Consider the following 18,594-nt stretch of genomic DNA (forward strand, 5'->3'; position numbering starts at 1 on the left):
TATTAGAGATTTCTCTGTTTTGTGGTGCTCTTTAACAAATTTTGGTTCGGAAGCCAAAGTTCCCCTTTAAGTATGAAAGTCAAATAATTCTTAGTCACTGTTTTATAATTAAAAAAAAATAACTGAGCAAATATGGATTTTTTTTTAAATTAAAAGAATAGGCAGAATGTATTTTCAGCATAATGTTTGTGTTGAAAAAAGGTGTATATAGATCTGTACTGCCCCTTCCAGCTGAAGCAACAGAGCAGCTCTCCCCATAGCCAGGGCCTAGAGCGGAGTGTGATTGATGTTTAGCTGCTCCCCGCTCACATCAGTGGAAAGCTTAGCATCGCAAGTCATTGTGTTTGTGATTTTGTCAGGAATATTAATGATGTAACGGCTAAGCTGCCCATTACACTAGAGGCAGATTTGGAAGCACTGCAGATATCTCTGCTTGGAGGCTTCACACAGCTATTAAGTGCTGTGCCGGATCATTAGCCCTTCTGCTTCGTCCAATCCTTAAAGGGGACCTGTCACCCTAAGAACTAATTCCAAATCCTTTTTTTTATCATGTTAGTTGAGCAAAATAAACCTGCTCTACCTTCTAGTTATGCTACTGGTACAGTTTGTCAGAATGAATACTTGACCAGCATATAGTTTATATCATATTAAGTGTCCTATTAAAGAATCTCTAGTTAACATAAGGAAACATATGCTCATAAGTTGAAATTTGTTGAAATCTCACCCATAGTATAGATGGACCCGGGTGCTCATGCCCCAGACCTTCAGCTTGAGGGAGCCATTTAGGAAATCCAAAACAATGAAAAGGCAGGCACTCCGGATATAGATGAAAAAAGTAATCAGCAGTATCTCGGAAAATGAAACAAAATCAAAAAAGTTTATTTATACTAACACATAATGCTACAAGCCTTACGCGTTTCGTACCTATATGGTACTTAATCATAGGCTGAATGAAAAAGCACATACAAGGGGTATTTAAAGCAAAATTAGCCAATGGCTTTACAGGAAAAATCAACCAATCACAATGTGTTAAAGTTTATTGGATGACAGTTGATGTTATAAAAAACAAATAGAGCAAAAGGCACAAGTGTTAGAATAATGTAGTTTAGGATACCACAAAGTAGTGTATACAAAATGTATATATATATTGTATTTATGTATACCTTGAAATAAAGCTTAATTTGTTCATTATTATTTCTTATTAAACTTTATCAAGATAAACGCACCATGTAAGTAATGCAAACAGGCTACATCGTAGTCATAATTTAGACCTTCTGGTTGTCGTGTATGTAGGTAAAAAATCCAGTTGGTTTCCTTTCCTTTTTTAAAGAATCTCACCAAACTGGGGGATTATTCTCCCTTCTGTAGTGCTCACACAATGGTAAAACCAGAAATAGAAATATAAAGGGAAAGGACTCAGCCCTTAATTACACTAAATTGAATATATCCAGTGCATACCAATATACCTTCACACCACAGAAAAATACATATTCTAATATGTGTACTGTACACAGTTTGCCATAACCCTGAAAAGTTATGATATAGTTTAGACTGTAGTGAACCCTCCATAAAAATCCCGTCATGACTCAAAGTCACATCAAATCCATATTACAGCCTCACATTTGCTAATTCAGTTGTAATATGTAATGAATGTGACTTTAATATTGTCCTACAATGCCTCAGTTCATTACACAGTTATGTACTGCATGTTATTTGCAGGTCTACAATTAAAGGGGAACTCAGTCTTCAGAACCAAAAGAAACATAACATAGAAACCCCTAATCCCACACAACAAAGAAACCCCTATACCTATCACTGTAATGTGTTTCTTCAAAAATCATGAATAAACACCATTGTTATATGCTGAAATCCAGCTGCAAAACCATTCTCTATCTGAATTGTTTTAACTCCTGGCAGGGGAGGAGGGACTAAAACACTGATGTTACAAATTGTAACAACTTCTCCACAGCTTACAGACAGCAAGCAGGAACTACATAACCCACAATGCATTGCACTGTGATGTTCCTTTCCTTATTGACATCACGTATGCAGGGGATTATGAAATTTGGAGGCTGAAGGCAGGCTGAGGACAGTCGACTACTGTTCGAGTAGTCAGCCTGATTAGCAGGGGAACAGGGGTGGGGCTTAGGGAACTATCCCACAAGCTGGTTGGGGAGAAACTACTATTTTGCCCCAAAAATGCTCATAGTGAGCGATATGCCGCCCGCACTGGGAGGGAGTTCCCTAACTCCCAATGATCCATAGTATTCCGGGAAATAGATCCCTTGGCAGCATTAGTGTGCCTATTGCACAGGGGCTGGGAACACTGTATAAATGCTTGGCAGCTGAAAGACTGGTGGGCTGCATGAGTCAAATGTGAATCACAGCAGCTTGCCTTCAAATGAACAATTCCCTTAACCCCGTAGATGCCTACAAACCCTTGGTAGTGGAATCACTGGTGGAACTCAGCACGTTACAGGGTTACGCCACTTGTTCTGCTGATGGGGGGGGGGGATTTCCAGCAGGAGCTCACCCACACAGGAGGGCTCACTATCCAGTACGGTTTTCTTTTAAAATCCCCTAATGTAAACCCAAAAATAGCATTTTGCCAAATGAAAGAAAATGGAACTCTAAGCAACTTTCCATACACATTTTCTAAGGTATTTGTCAATTTATTTGCATCCCTTTCTATTCTCTGCCCCGGTGGTTCCGACGTTTGAAAGCCAGCTAATTAACAGGCCCCCTTTAATCCAGCCGTGGACAAATGTGCAGCCTACTTCATACTGAACCTGTACCGATACCGGCATTCCCTCGTTACCCAGAATTGCTTTTGTATTTTAACAAGGAGCAATCCAGCAAATTCGGAGGCACAAACTTTGCCGTCCAAATTTACTAACTTTAAAAATGCCCTAAATTTAGACTTTTCACACTTGTACGTTTATTCAATCATTTTTAATTGATTTAAGCTCACAGTGTTAAACCTTGCATTGCCAGTTCCTTTCTATACTGCAGAATCCCAAGTGACGTGAAATGACCCGGGGCTAAAACACTAATTCAGTTCCTGCTTAATAGTCAGTTTTGACAAGTTCTTAGCTAAGGGGAAAAGTGCTGTAATATATTCTATGAATAACTTGCAGGGCTGTTTCCAGGGCTTGTAGTCTGGTCCCAGAACAAATTTTCAGGTAGGTTAGCTAGGGTGTTCCGGGGAGGGAACTTAAGATACCACTGATAGAGTATATTCTATAACAGGAAAACTGAAGTTGCTGCAGGAGGATACTTTGTGTGACTTCGGAACCATTCCGTGAGTTCTTACCCTTAGGGCGAGGACAGATGAAACGATAAGTTGCTGCGATTTTTAAATTCCAGTCACATCGACTAATCGCCCCCACAAAAATAGCAGCGACTTGTACCGCGCAGTTGTGGCAATTTGTATATTTCACATGGAGCCTAGTTGTATGTATGTATGTATAACTTTATTTATAAAGCGCCACAAGGGTACGCAGCGCTGTACAATCTTACAATATACAGAATTACACACAGGGAGGACAAGTGATATAATAAATAAATACAGTAAATATATATATATAAGTGCCATGGGATATGAGAAACAGTGGGAAGGAGGTCCCTGCCCCGTAGAGCTTACAATCTAAGTGGTTGGGTAACATACAGGCACAAATTGGAAGGTAAGAGTGCATCAGGTATGGGCATTTGCCCTTAAGCGCAGGACTGGGCAAAATAATGTTTTAGTGGCAAAATAATGTTTTAGTGGCGGCGACTGGGAGTTTCTTAAAGATTGCAGCGACTATCTTTAAGGGTGAAGACCCTTAGGGCTCTGGCACACGGGGAGATTAGTCGCCCGCGACAAATCTCCCTGTTCGCAGGCGACGCATCTCCCCGAAATGCCATCCCACTGGCGAAAATGTAAATCGCCGGTGGGATGGCATACGCGGAGGCGCGATTTCAGTGAAATTGCAGAAGTTGCCTTGAGAGGAAACTTGTAGTGCAGGGGTGGGCAAACTATGGCCCGCGGGCCACATCCGGCCCCTTGGCCTTTTTAATCCGGCCCGCCGCCGCCGCCAAGTCTCATCACGCGAGACTTGGTGTCATTGGCGTGCCGGAATTAAAGAGACGAAGGGGGCGTAACGCTGGCCTGGCCCTGCCCGCCCTGGCCCGGTCCGGCCCGGCCCGGGGGTGAGTAAATGTGGCCCGTGAGCCAAAAAGTTTGCCCACCCCTGTTGTAGTGGCTACTTAAATAGACAATGCTGATCATTTACTGATAACTGTCTCAACATGTGTTTTAGCAGAGACAATTCTCAGTATTGTCTATGGCAAGGTATTTTTTGGCGTTTAGTAGCTGTGAAAAAGTAGCTGCTACTAGTAGCTCCATGTATCTTCACCCATAAAGAGACATTTTGGTAAAATGTATATTGTAAAGTCTGGCACAGAACCATAATTAAAAGACACTGTTTTATGCAAAATAACATTCCATTTGTTAAAGCATCTGAAAGCAAACGGCATACATAAATTCATACATTTTATTTTATTTTTTTCTCTAGGATATGTCAGCCAGAGGATCATCTTCACAGCTTCCTAAATCTTTTGATCCGGAGCCAGTAGCTAAATACGGCACTTTGGATGTAACTTTTGACTATGATTCACAAGAACAGAAACTTCTAGTTACGGTGACAGCTGTCACAGACCTGCCCACACACAACAGGACAGGGAATAATAATTCGTGGCAGGTCCATCTCGTGCTGCTGCCTGTGAAGAAGCAGAGGGCAAAGACCGCCGTCCAAAGGGGGCCGTGCCCGGCCTTCACAGAAACATTCAAATTTAATCACATTGAGTCAGAAATGATTGCAAATTACGCAGTGCGGTTTAGACTGTACCTGGTACGGAGAATGAAGAAGGAGCGCATGGTGGGGGAGAAGATCTTTTACCTCACAAAGCTGAATCTGCAAGGAAAACTGTCACTCCCGGTGGTACTGGAACCTGCCTACAGTCTATCAGTGAGTACCCAGTAATGAGAGCAGGACATCTGTATGAATAGAGCGTTAACGTGCATTGCTAGTAGTAAGGCAACTCCCAGCATCCTCTAGCTCAGTGATCCCCAACCAGTGGCTCAGGGGCAACACGTTGCTCAACCCCTTGGATGTTGCTCTCAGTGCCCCCAAACCAGGGAGTTATTTTTGAATTCCTGACTTGGAGGCAAGTTTTGGTTGAATAAAAACCCAGTATAATGCCAAACAGAGCCTTCTGTAGGCTGCCAGTCCACATAGGGGCTATTAAATAGCCAATTATTGCTCTTATTGGCACCACCAGGAACCTTTTTCCCATTTGAATGTGGCTCACGGGTATACAAGGTTGGGGATCCCTGCTCTACCTGAATGCTCTCTTAAGCATTAGTCTTGTGAGAGCTTAAAAAGCCACAGTTAAAGGACTACTATAACTTAATTCCAGTTGACTTTCTCATCTACCAATGCACCATGCACAGGGCCAGAACTAGGGGTAGGCAGAAGAGGCGCTTTCCTAGGACACAACACTGGGGGGGAAGAGGGGGGGGGCACTAGGCAGGTACCTCTTCTGTCCACCTTTCCCCCTTCCATTCCTTCTTTAACCCCTAGTGGCAGCTGACCAAAGGAGCGGCAGCCGTGCACATTGTTTTTCCTAGGAATGGGGGGATTCTGTATCACTGCATAAGTATCACTTATCTTTTCCATGCTCTGGGCCCATCACATGATCCAGGGGTCCTCAAACTATGGCCCGCGGGCCGGATCCGGCCCCCCAGGGTAGTTTACCCAGCCCCCCGCTGCGTCCTCACCACTGGAAGCAGAGAAAGAGGACTCAGCGGGGGGCGGGACGGAGGAGCTGAGAGGGAGGACAGATGGCGCTGGCAGAGAGAGGACTCTATCTGGGGAGACGGACGGAAGACTGGGGGGAGCTGGAGAAGTAGGACTCAGTGGGCAGCGGGAGGGTGGACGGACCGACGGAGAGCGCGGGATGGGGGGTGCTGGAAGAGAATGTAGGAATGGGCCATAGTTTGATGGGCCCCTTGCTTAAGAAGTTTGAGGACCCCTGCTTTAAACAGTTAAGGCATTATATAATAAAAGGCACTACGTTTGCCCAGGAGTAGTAACCCAAATCAGCAGGTAGAACATTTGGTCACCTGTTTAAAAGCAAACATCTAATTGGTTGCTATGGGTTACTGCTCCTGGGCAAACTTAGCGCCTTTTATTGCATATAGGGGTTAGTGCTTAATGAAGCAACTCGTGCTGCCCTTTGGGGCATGAAAGAACCCACTCCCTATGCTTTGTGTAGGGAGGCGAGGGTTTAAACATTCCATAAGGTGAGCCCAAGATGGCAGCAGGAAGTTAGCAGCTAACTCTGTTGTGTAGCAGTGTGGATTGGGACACCAAAGTGACTTGGAGCTTTTGCACAATGGTGCCGTGGCAAACACGTTCTTATATATATAGATATTGGGATGTTTTATAGCATGTCCCCTGAGCGTACTTATTTACGTTGACGCCCCCAATATCCGTGAAGCTCCACCCATCTGGTGTTAGCTCTGCAAAATATTAGCTGCTAGGGCTTGTACCTCATCTAACCCATCAGCACCCAGTTACACACATTACCACGGGTCCTAACCCACCCAAACCCCGCAGTTTTGGGGTAGTTCCATTTCATTTGGGCCTTGTGACTGGTGTATATTTGGCAGACATGCAGTTGATAGGGTCCTTGATCATGATTGTGCATTACTTTGTTTAGAAGCGAGTTTAACTGGAAGTTAGCTTTAAGATGAACATCCCATAAAACTTTTTTGTCCTCTCATCCTCCCACACGTGCTTTGTTTGTAGCGTGATAATGTATAAATGGCTTGCCATTCTATGCCCCTGTGCCCTATGCATTTGTCCTTTTTATTTATTTTCTCCTGACTCCCTCTAGGCTGTAGCTCCAGCACCCAGGGACTTACCGTTCCGGCTCAGGCTTCTTAAATGCATTGTCGCCAATTAGTATTTCATTGGTTCCCTGTTGCACAGCTCTACGAAACTTTCTGGCTCTTTATATATGACGGATATGAAGTAGAATTGTCCCATAGGGGCAGTAATAGGGATTAGCTAGGGGCTGCATTGTGGATCTAAATCTCATGGCTGTCAGTTCAGGCACATCATTTCCACTGAGATGAGCCTCACAAGTACAATATTCAGCCTTAAACTTAAAAATAGGATTTAGCCCTCCTTTAATATTATTTTATTCATATAAAAATATCTGCTTTTTTTTGGAAATAAAAAAAAAATACCCATTATATGTGCTCCTGTGTAAAAATATACAATTAGACACTGGCTTTACCTCTTGGAATTTTTAAATAATACACTAAGGGGCACATTTACTTATCCATGAACGCTCAGAGCGTTCATTCGATCGGTCCAATCGTATTTTCCTTGACTTTTTCGTACCTTGCACGACTTTTTTGGCGCTTGCGCAACTTTTTCGTATTTTTTGCAGGAAAAAATCGGATCAGTTATGCCGCTGTTAACAATCGTTCTGTACGAAAATTTTGTGATTTTCGGATCGTCAATACGATATTATCGTGACTAATACGATTTTTTTGGAAGTTCAAATTTCTTTTTTTGGTTAATTCAAATTTCAGCCCTCCATTAAGGGACACTGATTATTTGTTACCCTATCTCAGGGAGCCGTGCCATAAATCAAGTTGAGAAACTCACCTCAGGCACTAGGGTGGCAAATAGCCACTCCTGGTAAATTAAAGAGTCAGAATTCATATATATTATAAAAGGAATTTTGGCTCTTCTAATGATATTGGGCACCCAGAACTAGCAATGTGGCATCCCTTAGGCCCCCCTCCAATGCAAAAAAAAGTGGGGGGCAGTATCCCCTAGACCGCTTCAATGTGGCACTAGGGGCCGCCCCGCCTTCTATCAACCCCATCTTATAGTAAACGTAGATGACAACTGTTTTTATTTTTTAGCTATAAGCTTCTGTTATTAATGCTATAAAGTCTATCTACCAAGCCATTTAGACTCCCTTTCTGTCATCACTAGGGGCTGCCCACTAAGGGGCATATTTAATATATGGTGTAAGCCAACCAGTGGTGTTGCCCATAGCAACCAATCAGATGTTTAGATCTTAGAACCTATGCCTGCCGTTTTAATTTGATTATTTGGTCCTAGACCAAAACAATCAAATTAATCTGATATTGCCCACCCATAGGTGGGCATATGGGGAGAAGATCCGCTTTACGACCTCACCAAACGAGCGGATCTTACAGTGGATGACCACCATAACTTGTAGGTGACTGTTCAAATCTAATTGCTGATTGGTTGCTATGGCCAACATCACCAGTGATGTTGGCTTATACACAATAATAAATATGTACCTAAGCAGGGGTGTAACTACAGATTAAGCAGACCATGTGGTTTTAGGCGGACCCGGGAGTGTGGTGCAAACCTACAAATGTTTGGGGCCCTAAACTGGGGCCCAGTAACCTCTAGTTACACCACAGCCCCTAAGAAAAGGGTTTTTAAAGAGTAAGAGAGAGCATTTTCCCCATAGAAACTCCATTGAGGAGTGCAATACAACATGTACTTTAGTATGCATAGTGCATATATGATATTATAAAAACATAATAAGGCCACGGATAAAATTTATGATCAGTGAAATATTATAAGAGGCTAATAATGTAGGTATTTGGTTGTTAAACAGCCCCTATAAAGGGATCAAGCTAAATTCACATAGAAAAAAGCCTTATTATATTCCTTCTGTAAATAATTTCTGTACCGCCGAAGTCGGAAAGCTCATCTTCTGTCAATAAATGAAACCACATTTGCATTTCAATATTATTACTGGAGTGAAACTGGTGTGTGACTGATTAGGCAAAGGCAAATGGTATCAGTGCTCAGCCCCGGCAAAGCGGCTGCATGTATGCTCCCCGGGCATATATTGTGTGTGCTGTGCTGTAGAACAGAACAAATGCAATTAAAACAGGACCTGCAACAGTAAAAAAGCGATAAGGATATTTTCCACGTCAGCACGTCGCTTAAACACACACAATAAAAAAGGTATTTGGTTGTTATTGAGTCAGAACGCTCCAATAGACAGAGCGGTACAGTGCAGTGAATTGTAGCGTCACTTCTGCTACCACAATGTTAGCATATCCTTATAGTGCAGACTCGATTGGATATTCATGGTGCCTTTGACTAATGGCAGAATTAAGAGGTGAATGTATAATTGATTTCCATAGTTTTTGTGATGGTATTACTGGTTCCACGTGTAGTTTCAGCCTTGGGAAAGGCTCCATTGTTCCCTGGCTGCCCCTCCATACCCTTACACAGTGTTCTGCCGAGGGGCTTTTAGCCATGCAATCCATCTGGCGCCATTGTAGGTCTCCCAGTGCCCCTAAATCACCTGCCGGAACCTTTTTGCAGAAGGCCTGTGCCAATGCAGTGTGCGGTGGAATCGGGGTGCAGGAGATTTAAGCGTGACCTGATATCCTCCCTGGTTCCTGATCTCTACCTGATTTCTGATATCCTCTCTGGTTCCTGATCTCTACCTGATTTCTGAGATCCTCCCTGGTTCCTGATTCTCTACCTGATTTCTAAGATCCTCCCTGGTTCTTGATCTCTACCTGATTTCTGATATCCTCTTAGGTTCCTGATCTCTACCTGATTTCTGATATCCTCCTTGGTACCTGATTCTCTACCTAATTTTTGATATCCTCCCTGGTTCCTGATCTCTACCTGATTTCTGATATCCTCTTTGGTTCCTGATCTCTACCTGATTTCTGATATCCTCCTTGGTACCTGATTCTCTACCTGATTTCTGATATCCTCCCTGGTTCCTGATTCTCTACCTGATTTCTGATATCCTCCCTGGTTCCTGATTCTCTACCTGATTTCTGATATCCTCTTTGGTTTCTGATCTCTACCTGATTTCTGATATCCTCCTTGGTACCTGATTCTCTACCTGATTTCTGATATCCTCCCTGGTTCCTGATCTCTACCTGATTTCTGATATCCTCTTTGGTTCCTGATCTCTACCTGATTTCTGATATCCTCCTTGGTACCTGATTCTCTACCTGATTTCTGATATCCTCCCTGGTTCCTGATTCTCTACCTGATTTCTGATATCCTCCCCGGTTCCTGATTCTCTACCTGATTTCTGATATCCTCTTTGGTTCCTGATCTCTACCTGATTTCTGATATCCTCCTTGGTACCTGATTCTCTACCTGATTTCTGATATCCTCCCTGGTTCCTGATTCTCTACCTGATTTCTGATATCCTCTCTGGTTCCTGATTCTCTACCTAATTTCTGATATCCTCTCTGAATCCTGATCTCTACCTGATTTCTGACATCCTCCCTGGTTCCTGATCTCTACCTAATTTCTGATATCCTCCCTGGTTCCTGATTCTCTACCTGATTTCTAAGATCCTCCCTGGTTCCTGATCTCTACCTGATTTCTGACATCCTCCCTGGTTCCTGATCTCTACCTAATTTCTGATATCCTCTCTGGTTCCTGATCTCTACCTGATTTCTGATATCTTCCCTGGTTCCTGATCTGTACCTGCTTTCTGATATCCTCTCTGGTTCCTGGTCTCTACCTGATTTCTGATATCTTCCTTGGTTCCTGATCTCTACCTGATTTCTGATATCCTCCCTGGTTCCTGATCTCTACCTGATTTCTGATATCCTCCCTGGTTCCCAATTCTCTACCTGATTTCTGATATCCTCCCTGGTTCCCAATTCTCTACCTGATTTCTGATATCCTCCCTGCTTCCCGATTCTCTACCTGATTTCTGATATCCTCCCTGGTTCCCAATTCTCTACCTGATTTCTGATATCCTCCCTGCTTCCTGATTCTTGATTCTCTCCCTGGTTCATAATTCCCAGCCTTGCCTGGTTTTTGCACTCTTGCCTTGTTTGTGAGTCCTTGGCTTGTTCCCAAGCCCTGCACACTTTTGTTCTGCTGTGCATTTCTGGTTCGGACTTCTAGCGTCACCCAGCATATGGCCTGTCTAAACTCAACCAGTCAATCCTAACACATATCTCTAAATTTGCTGTCAGTTCGTATCATTAAAGAACAAGTCAAGCTTCATAGTTAGCATACAATACCGATTTCCATGCTCTTTTCTATACCAAGAACTAAAAAAAAAACGACGCTCTTGTACAATTGGAAAGTGCAGATATGTTCACTGCTGCCATCTTGGCTTGGATCACTGCTTGGATTACTGTGATTGACAACGTAAGCATGTGAGATCCTCTTCCTTCTACTGCCTTTGCGCCGTGAGTGAAAAGCTGAATGTAACGTGAAAGTTAGCCTTTTCACATACGACGGCTCTGGGATTTCTAAGATAGACAAGTGATGGAAGAAGATCGCATGAACCCTGAGCCAGTGGGGTTTTCTCCTAACAGTAGCACTGGCCGGGTATCAGCTAAGTGATTACAATCACTGGGTGGGTGCCTAGCATTTGGCACCCCCAGTAATTGGAACATTCCTTCCCCTTTAAGGGTTGTAAGAGTAGAAAGATATCAAAGCATTATGGTAGCCTTATATCCTCATAACAGGGCTGGGCCGAAGGATACAGGGGCCCAAGGCTGCCCAAAGCCAACCTGCACCCCGAAACCATCCCCGCCATCCGCTCGTTTGATGTCACCCACCGCTTGCTCCTAGACTACTCATACCCAATGCTCAATGCAGAGAGGGAGTGGTGGGAAGAGTGCGAATTCCACCCCCCCACTTCCAAATTGTGTTATTTTCATGTTGCACCCTGGGTTCCTGCTTTCCCCTAGTTCCACTCCTGCCTTATAATACATGTAACCTGTATAAAATATACTTGCCCTACAGCCTTCTAATATCCTCATATTTCAAATTAGGGGGTACATCGTTTCCTATATAAACTCCTATTTCTGACGGCCTGCTTGCTTCCCTTCTGGAACCAGGATAAATAAAATAAATGTTATTATTAAAGTTCTTATTAATATCACGGAGGATTGTAGGCTTTTATCTCCAGGCTTTTCAGTACCTTAACGCTGTTCCAGATTTCACTTGCCCTGAAATATTTTGTTCGGTAAGAAACATCAGAGTGTTTATTTCTTATGCCTTTCTCCATCTCTTCTGATCTCTTCATGATCCTCTTTACGAGCGCTGCACTATAGTATTTATTACATGTATTTCAGTCTTGAAGTCAGAGTGTTCACATTTCTGTTTAATGCCATCATTTTATTCCAACGCCATCAAATATCCTTGTTTTACCTTCGCTGTTATTGATTTATGGGTGAAATTCATAGTGGCTGATACGCAGCGAAGGCTATAAAGCTCAGAGACAATTTTTATACAGATGCCAATCTATGGTGAGTGCAATAAATATGCCTTGCTGGGGACAGTTGCGCTCTCATTGTTACCAAGAACGTAACTAGCCACACCCACGCAACAAAAACTGCCTGTTATACAAATCTGTCAGTGACCTTATTTTGATTTTTTTTTCAAGTAGCAAAAATGTTTGAACTCTGGAAGTGAGTATGTTTTTTTCTCTAGGTTATAAAAATGAGATTCCTTAAATCTACAAATACAATAAGACCCCCTGTTATGAGACAGCTGCTACAGAGACTGCAATGGCAAGAGACCACACTCAGTGAATCCTTTCATCTCTTTATTAACTGCTTAGTGTTCTGATACAGGTTTTTTTTTGTTGTTTAGAAGTCAGATTTTCCCCGCTCAGTCATGCCCACAGTTGACTTCCAATGGTCTAACAAGCAGTGTAGGGGGATGACCGCATAAGAAGAAACAAGCAATTAGTCCTGAAGAAACACCAGTAAATTAGTGGCGGGGGGAACTTTATGGATAGGAGCACACATTATAAGCTGCAAGAGTTGGGGCATTGATGAAACAAAGCTATAGCTGTTGCTCTACTCATGTGCTTCTTGCATTTTATGCCGTTCTGCACTCCTCTGTACAAATGGGTGGGTCTTTTAAACATTAAATAAACCCAATAGGATTGTTTTGCCCCCAATAAGGGGTAATTATATCTTAGTTGGGATCAAGTACAGGTACTGTTTTATTATTACAGAGAAAAGGGAATCATTTAACCATTAAATAAACCCAATAGGGCTGTTCTGCCCCCAATAAGGGGTAATTATATCTTAGTTGGGATCAAGTACAGGTACTGTTTTATTATTACAGAGAAAAGGGAATCATTTAAACATGAAATAAACCCAATAGGGCTGTTCTGCCCCCAATAAGGGGTAATTATATCTTAGTTGGGATCAAGTACAGGTACTGTTTTATTATTACAGAGAAAAGGGAATCATTTAAACATGAAATAAACCCAATAGGGCTGTTCTGCCCCCAATAAGGGGTAATTATATCTTAGTTGGGATCAAGTACAGGTACTGTTTTATTATTACAGAGAAAAGGGAATCATTTAACCATTAAATAAACCCAATAGGACTGTTCTGCCCCCAATAAGGGGTAATTATATCTTAGTTGGGATCAAGTACAGGTACTGTTTTATTATTACAGAGAAAAGGGAATCATTTAACCATTAAATAAACCCAATAGGGCTGTTCTGCCCCCAATAAGGGGTAATTATATCTTAGTTGGGATCAAGTACAGGTACTGTTTTATTATTACAGAGAAAAAGGAAATCGGTTTGAAAATTCTGAATTATTTGATTAAAATGGAGTCAATGGGAGACAGGCTTTCCTTAATTCGTAGCCTTCTGGATAACAGGTTTCCGGATAAGGGATCCCATACCTGTAGTATATTTAGGGGCCCATTCATTAAAGTCCGAATGAGTATGAATAAGAAAAATTTTTATTTTTTTCCAATTTTTTAGAACTTTGCATAATTTCCACAATCTTTTCGTTAAATTACGTGACTTTTATGTGCTTTGTGTCAATTTGTGCGACAAAATCGTGTTTGTGGCAACGACTACAAAAGTTTTGGATTCATTCAAGCTTCGGTATTGTGACTTTCCTTGGGCCGGGTTGGAGCTGCAGAGTGCCATTGAGCCCTATGGGAGACTTTCCTTGGGCCGGGTTAGAGCTGCACTGTGCCATTGAGTCCTATGGGAGGCTTTCCTTGGGCCGGGTTGGAGCTGCAGAGTGCCATTGAGCCCTATGGGAGACTTTCCTTGGGCCGGGTTAGAGCTGCACTGTGCCATTGAGTCCTATGGGAGGCTTTCCTTGGGCCGGGTTGGAGCTGCAGAGTGCCATTGAGCCCTATGGGGGACTTTCCTTGGGCCGGGTTAGAGCTGCACTGTGCCATTGAGTCCTATGGGAGGCTTTCCTTGGGCCGGGTTGGAGCTGCAGAGTGCCATTGAGCCCTATGGGAGACTTTCCTTGGGCCGGGTTGGAGCTGCAGAGTGCCATTGAGCCCTATGGGAGACTTTCCTTGGGCCGGGTTGGAGCTGCAGAGTGCCATTGAGCCCTATGGGAGACTTTCCTTGGGCTGGGTTGGAGCTGCAGAGTGCCATTGAGCCCTATGGGAGACTTTCCTTGGGCCGGGTTGGAGCTGCAGAGTGCCATTGAGCCCTATGGGAGACTTTCCTTGGGCCGGGTTGGAGCTGCAGAGTGCCATTGAGCCCTATGGGAGGCTTTCCTTGGGCCGGGTTGGAGCTGCAGAGTGCCATTGAGCCCTATGGGAGACTTTCCTTGGGCCGGGTTGGAGCTGCAGAGTGCCATTGAGCCCTATGGGAGACTTTCCTTGGGCCGGGTTGGAGCTGCAGAGTGCCATTGAGCCCTATGGGAGACTTTCCTTGGGCCGGGTTGGAGCTGCAGAGTGCCATTGAGCCCTATGGGAGACTTTCCTTGGGCCGGGTTGGAGCTGCAGAGTGCCATTGAGCCCTATGGGAGACTTTCCTTGGACCGGGTTGGAGCTGCAGAGTGCCATTGAGCCCTATGGGAGGCTTTCCTTGGGCCGGGTTGGAGCTGCAGAGTGCCATTGAGCCCTATGGGAGACTTTCCTTGGGCCGGGTTGGAGCTGCAGAGTGCCATTGAGCCCTATGGGAGACTTTCCTTGGGCCGGGTTGGAGCTGCAGAGTGCCATTGTGTCCTATGGGAGACTTCCAAAAACATGCATTGAAGGGTCAAAGTCAGAAAGGTTTTCACACCGTTTCTGATCATTTGGATATGAAAATTTTGTAATTTTCGGATCGCACCACAATATTTTCATACGACCACGAAAATTGCACAACAAATTTTCGTGCAATTAATGCACATCAGAAATGATCGTGGTTAGTCCAAATTTTTTCCAATTGTGCTTTTAATTGGCGAAAATGTGCCCCTTAGTGTCACCTACATCTAATTGTGAGAGCGTGCCACAGTGCCAGGTTCTCTGGTGGGCCCTATGAGCCTCATTCCAACACCGGTTAACCAGGTACCCCAGTAAGGGCATGGCAGTGCAGATAGTTTATCACCATAGTAAGTAATTTCCCCTTTGCCTCAGAGGGAGAAGGCAAGTGTGTGCTGACAGCGCAATGAAAGGGCCTGTGACGCGCAGGCTTCTCTCTAATCAGTTGTGCAGCGGTGGTACCCACATCAAATGGAAGCCACGGCCTGAATAATTTATGGGAAATATGGATGCAAGATTAGCCAAGCACCCTGTGGACAGGTTTTTCTTCTCAGCACCACATGTCACCAAGCTCACAATAGATTGCTTTGTTTCCAGGCAAAGAAATGCATCCAGATGTAAAAAAAAATACTCAAAATACCTTAAAATCTGGTCCGATCAGGGTACTGCACTGCTAACTGGTTATTAGTAAGTCTTTGAGAATAAAGAGAGTATTTTATGCTCGGTTACTTGAGCAGAAAAATACACCAAAAATACAAAATGCACCAAAAGGGCCTTCTGCATATACAAAGCCGTCACACTGCGAGCAATGAGAGCTCTCGATATGGCATACGAACTGTATTCCTACTGTGCATGCAAAGAAACCAATGGCTTCAGGGAGGAAAGGGTTAATGCATTCCTAAAACCATCATTAATCCTGTGACTGGCATCTCTTCCATTACTCCTGTCGTATGTAATGTCAAGTGACAGACGTGCCTCCTGTGCCGAGCGCCCTTGTCTGTTTGTCACTCTGAACCTTCTGGAGAGAAGGTACAAGGATAATTAAAACCTGCACTCGGTGTGACGTTCTGAAAAATCCCCAAAATGCCATGCAGTGTGCCTTTATGTCCCGTCAGAACCCTGTATGGATAATAAGCTCTCCCTATAGAACATAGTTTTTTTTTAATTATGGTCTCATTTGAGGGTATGATGGGGAGATGTGCATTTGGCTTTCAGCATCAGATAAGCAGTATATCTCATTTTTGTAGAAGAATTAATAGTATTGGGTCCTAAACTTTTTGTGTTGCCTTCAGGCCTATTCTTCATATTTACAGCACACATTTTTTCTTATCAGAGCAAACCCCACCAGCCTCACAAGTTAAGGTATATATATATGGGCAGATTTTAGCTGCCATTCAGGTCCTTCAGACCGATTTGGCAGCTCATCTGCCTGTGTATGGGCACCCCCGACGGGCCTAACCAACCGAGATCTGGCCTAAAATTGGGCAGATCTCGATCAGGCAGGTTTTATTTTCCATCAGTTTGTGGGCCGCACCGGCTTGCTGATGCGGCCGTTGGTCTGACAGCGCCTATGTCCTCTGTTGCAATTCAGTTGTTTGGTCCTGTGGCCAAATGATCAAATTAGCCCGATAACGCCCACCTTTAGGTGGGCATATCAGAAGAAGATCAGCTTATACAGTATCTCTCTCTTTTAGGTGGCCATACTACAAGCTTTAGGTTTAGCACACACTGGAGTATTCAACTAATCCTGCTGCAAACCACTATAAAGCTGGGGAGAGCAGGGAGTGGTGGATAGGAAGGATTTAACTTAAAGTGGCCATACACGGCAGTTTATCAGCCCTTGTATGGGGCCATCATACGTGCCTACCCAAACATTATACAAGTATGGGGCCTGTTATCTAGAATGCTTGGGACCTGGGGTTTTCCAGAAAAGGGATCTTGCTGTAATTTGGATTACCATAGCTTAAGCTCAATAAAAAAATCATTTAAAAATTAGATCAACCCAACTGGATTTTTGGCCTCCCGTAAGGATTAATTATATCTTAGTCGGGATCAAGTACAGGTACTGTTTTATTATTACAGAGAAAAGGGAATCATTTAACCATGAAATAAACCCAATAGGGCTGTTCTGCCCCCAATAAGGGGTAATTATATCTTAGTTGGGATCAAGTACAGGTACTGTTTTATTATTACAGAGAAAAGGGAATCATTTAACCATTAAATAAACCCAATAGGGCTGTTCTGCCCCCAATAAGGGGTATTTATATCTTAGTTGGGATCAAGTACAGGTACTGTTTTATTATTACAGAGAAAAGGGAATCATTTAACCATTAAATAAACCCAATAGGGCTGTTCTGCCCCCAATAAGGGGTAATTATATCTTAGTTGGGATCAAGTACAGGTACTGTTTTATTATTACAGAGAAAAGGAAATCATTTAACCATGAAATAAACCCAATAGGGCTGTTCTGTCCCCAATAAGGGGTAATTGTATCTTAGTTGGGATCAAGTACAGGTACTGTTTTATTATTACAGAGAAAAGGGAATCATTTAGCCATTAAATAAACCCAATAGGGCTGTTCTGCCTCCAATAAGGGGTAATTATATCTTAGTTGGGATCAAGTACAGGTACTGTTTTATTATTACAGAGAAAAGGGAATAATTTAACCATTAAATAAACCCAATAGGGCTGTTCTGCCCCCAATAAGGGGTAATTATATCTTAGTTGGGATCAAGTACAGGTACTGTTTTATTATTACAGAGAAAAGGGAAATTAATTGTTTGATTTAAAATCGAGTCTGTGGGAGATGGGGAAGCTTTCCGGATAACGGCCAAACAAACTTATCACCATTATGACCTTAAATCATTATGGCTTTGCTGGTAGAGCAATGGCTGGAAAATAGGCAAGTGGTGCCAAGGTTCATGACTACTCAAGCGGTCAACCAAACATGCATGAGTCTATGGTTTACAAGTCTTACAACTCCTTTTCCTGGACCTTAACCCCTATGGGCCTCTATTCCTTGCAGGTCTTCTTCCCTAGCATTATACATTGGCTGCCCACTAGATGAGGTCCCTTGTCTGTATTGCCATAAACCACCCTGTTGTGGCCAGCCTTTAGCCTGACTCTGATCTGTATACAGTATGGGTGGCCTACTTTGTATGTTGAATTGTCCCTGAATTGCTGCTTCTGATCTAGAGTTCCAAGAACAACATTACGCCCATTGCAAGTTACTGTAATTTGGCTACAGCTGGAAACATCAATACTATAGACATTTATGGTTTATTTACAGAAATAATTAGACTTGTGTGACTATTAGAAATATCAAAGAATGAAATCAGTTGATGAAAGCCATGGAAATATCAAAGAATGAAAGCCGTAGGTGTCTATCAGTGCTTAGGCAATGGAGAAAAAAAAAATGACAGTAAAAATAAACTCTACCATATATGGACCTATAAAGTCCAACACAGTCTCAAAGCTCAGTGTAATGTGCTGTTTCTATTCCCCTCGG

General features: G+C 43.2%; 1 protein-coding gene across 4 annotated transcripts in view; it reads left to right on the top strand.

Moving 5' to 3' along the window:
• syt14 (synaptotagmin 14) overlaps nucleotides 1–18,594 on the top strand; it is a 111,752-nt gene that overhangs the window by 83,493 nt on the left and 9,665 nt on the right. For all 4 annotated transcript variants that reach the window (XM_002934679.5, XM_031902540.1, XM_012961665.3 and 1 more), the window contains one exon: nucleotides 4,557–5,009. In XM_002934679.5, the coding sequence (XP_002934725.2) occupies nucleotides 4,557–5,009 (453 nt within the window). The remainder of the gene's footprint in view (nucleotides 1–4,556; nucleotides 5,010–18,594) is intronic.

Source organism: Xenopus tropicalis, chromosome 5 (genome assembly GCF_000004195.4).
Source record: "Xenopus tropicalis strain Nigerian chromosome 5, UCB_Xtro_10.0, whole genome shotgun sequence".
Taxonomy (NCBI): Eukaryota; Metazoa; Chordata; class Amphibia; order Anura; family Pipidae; genus Xenopus; species Xenopus tropicalis.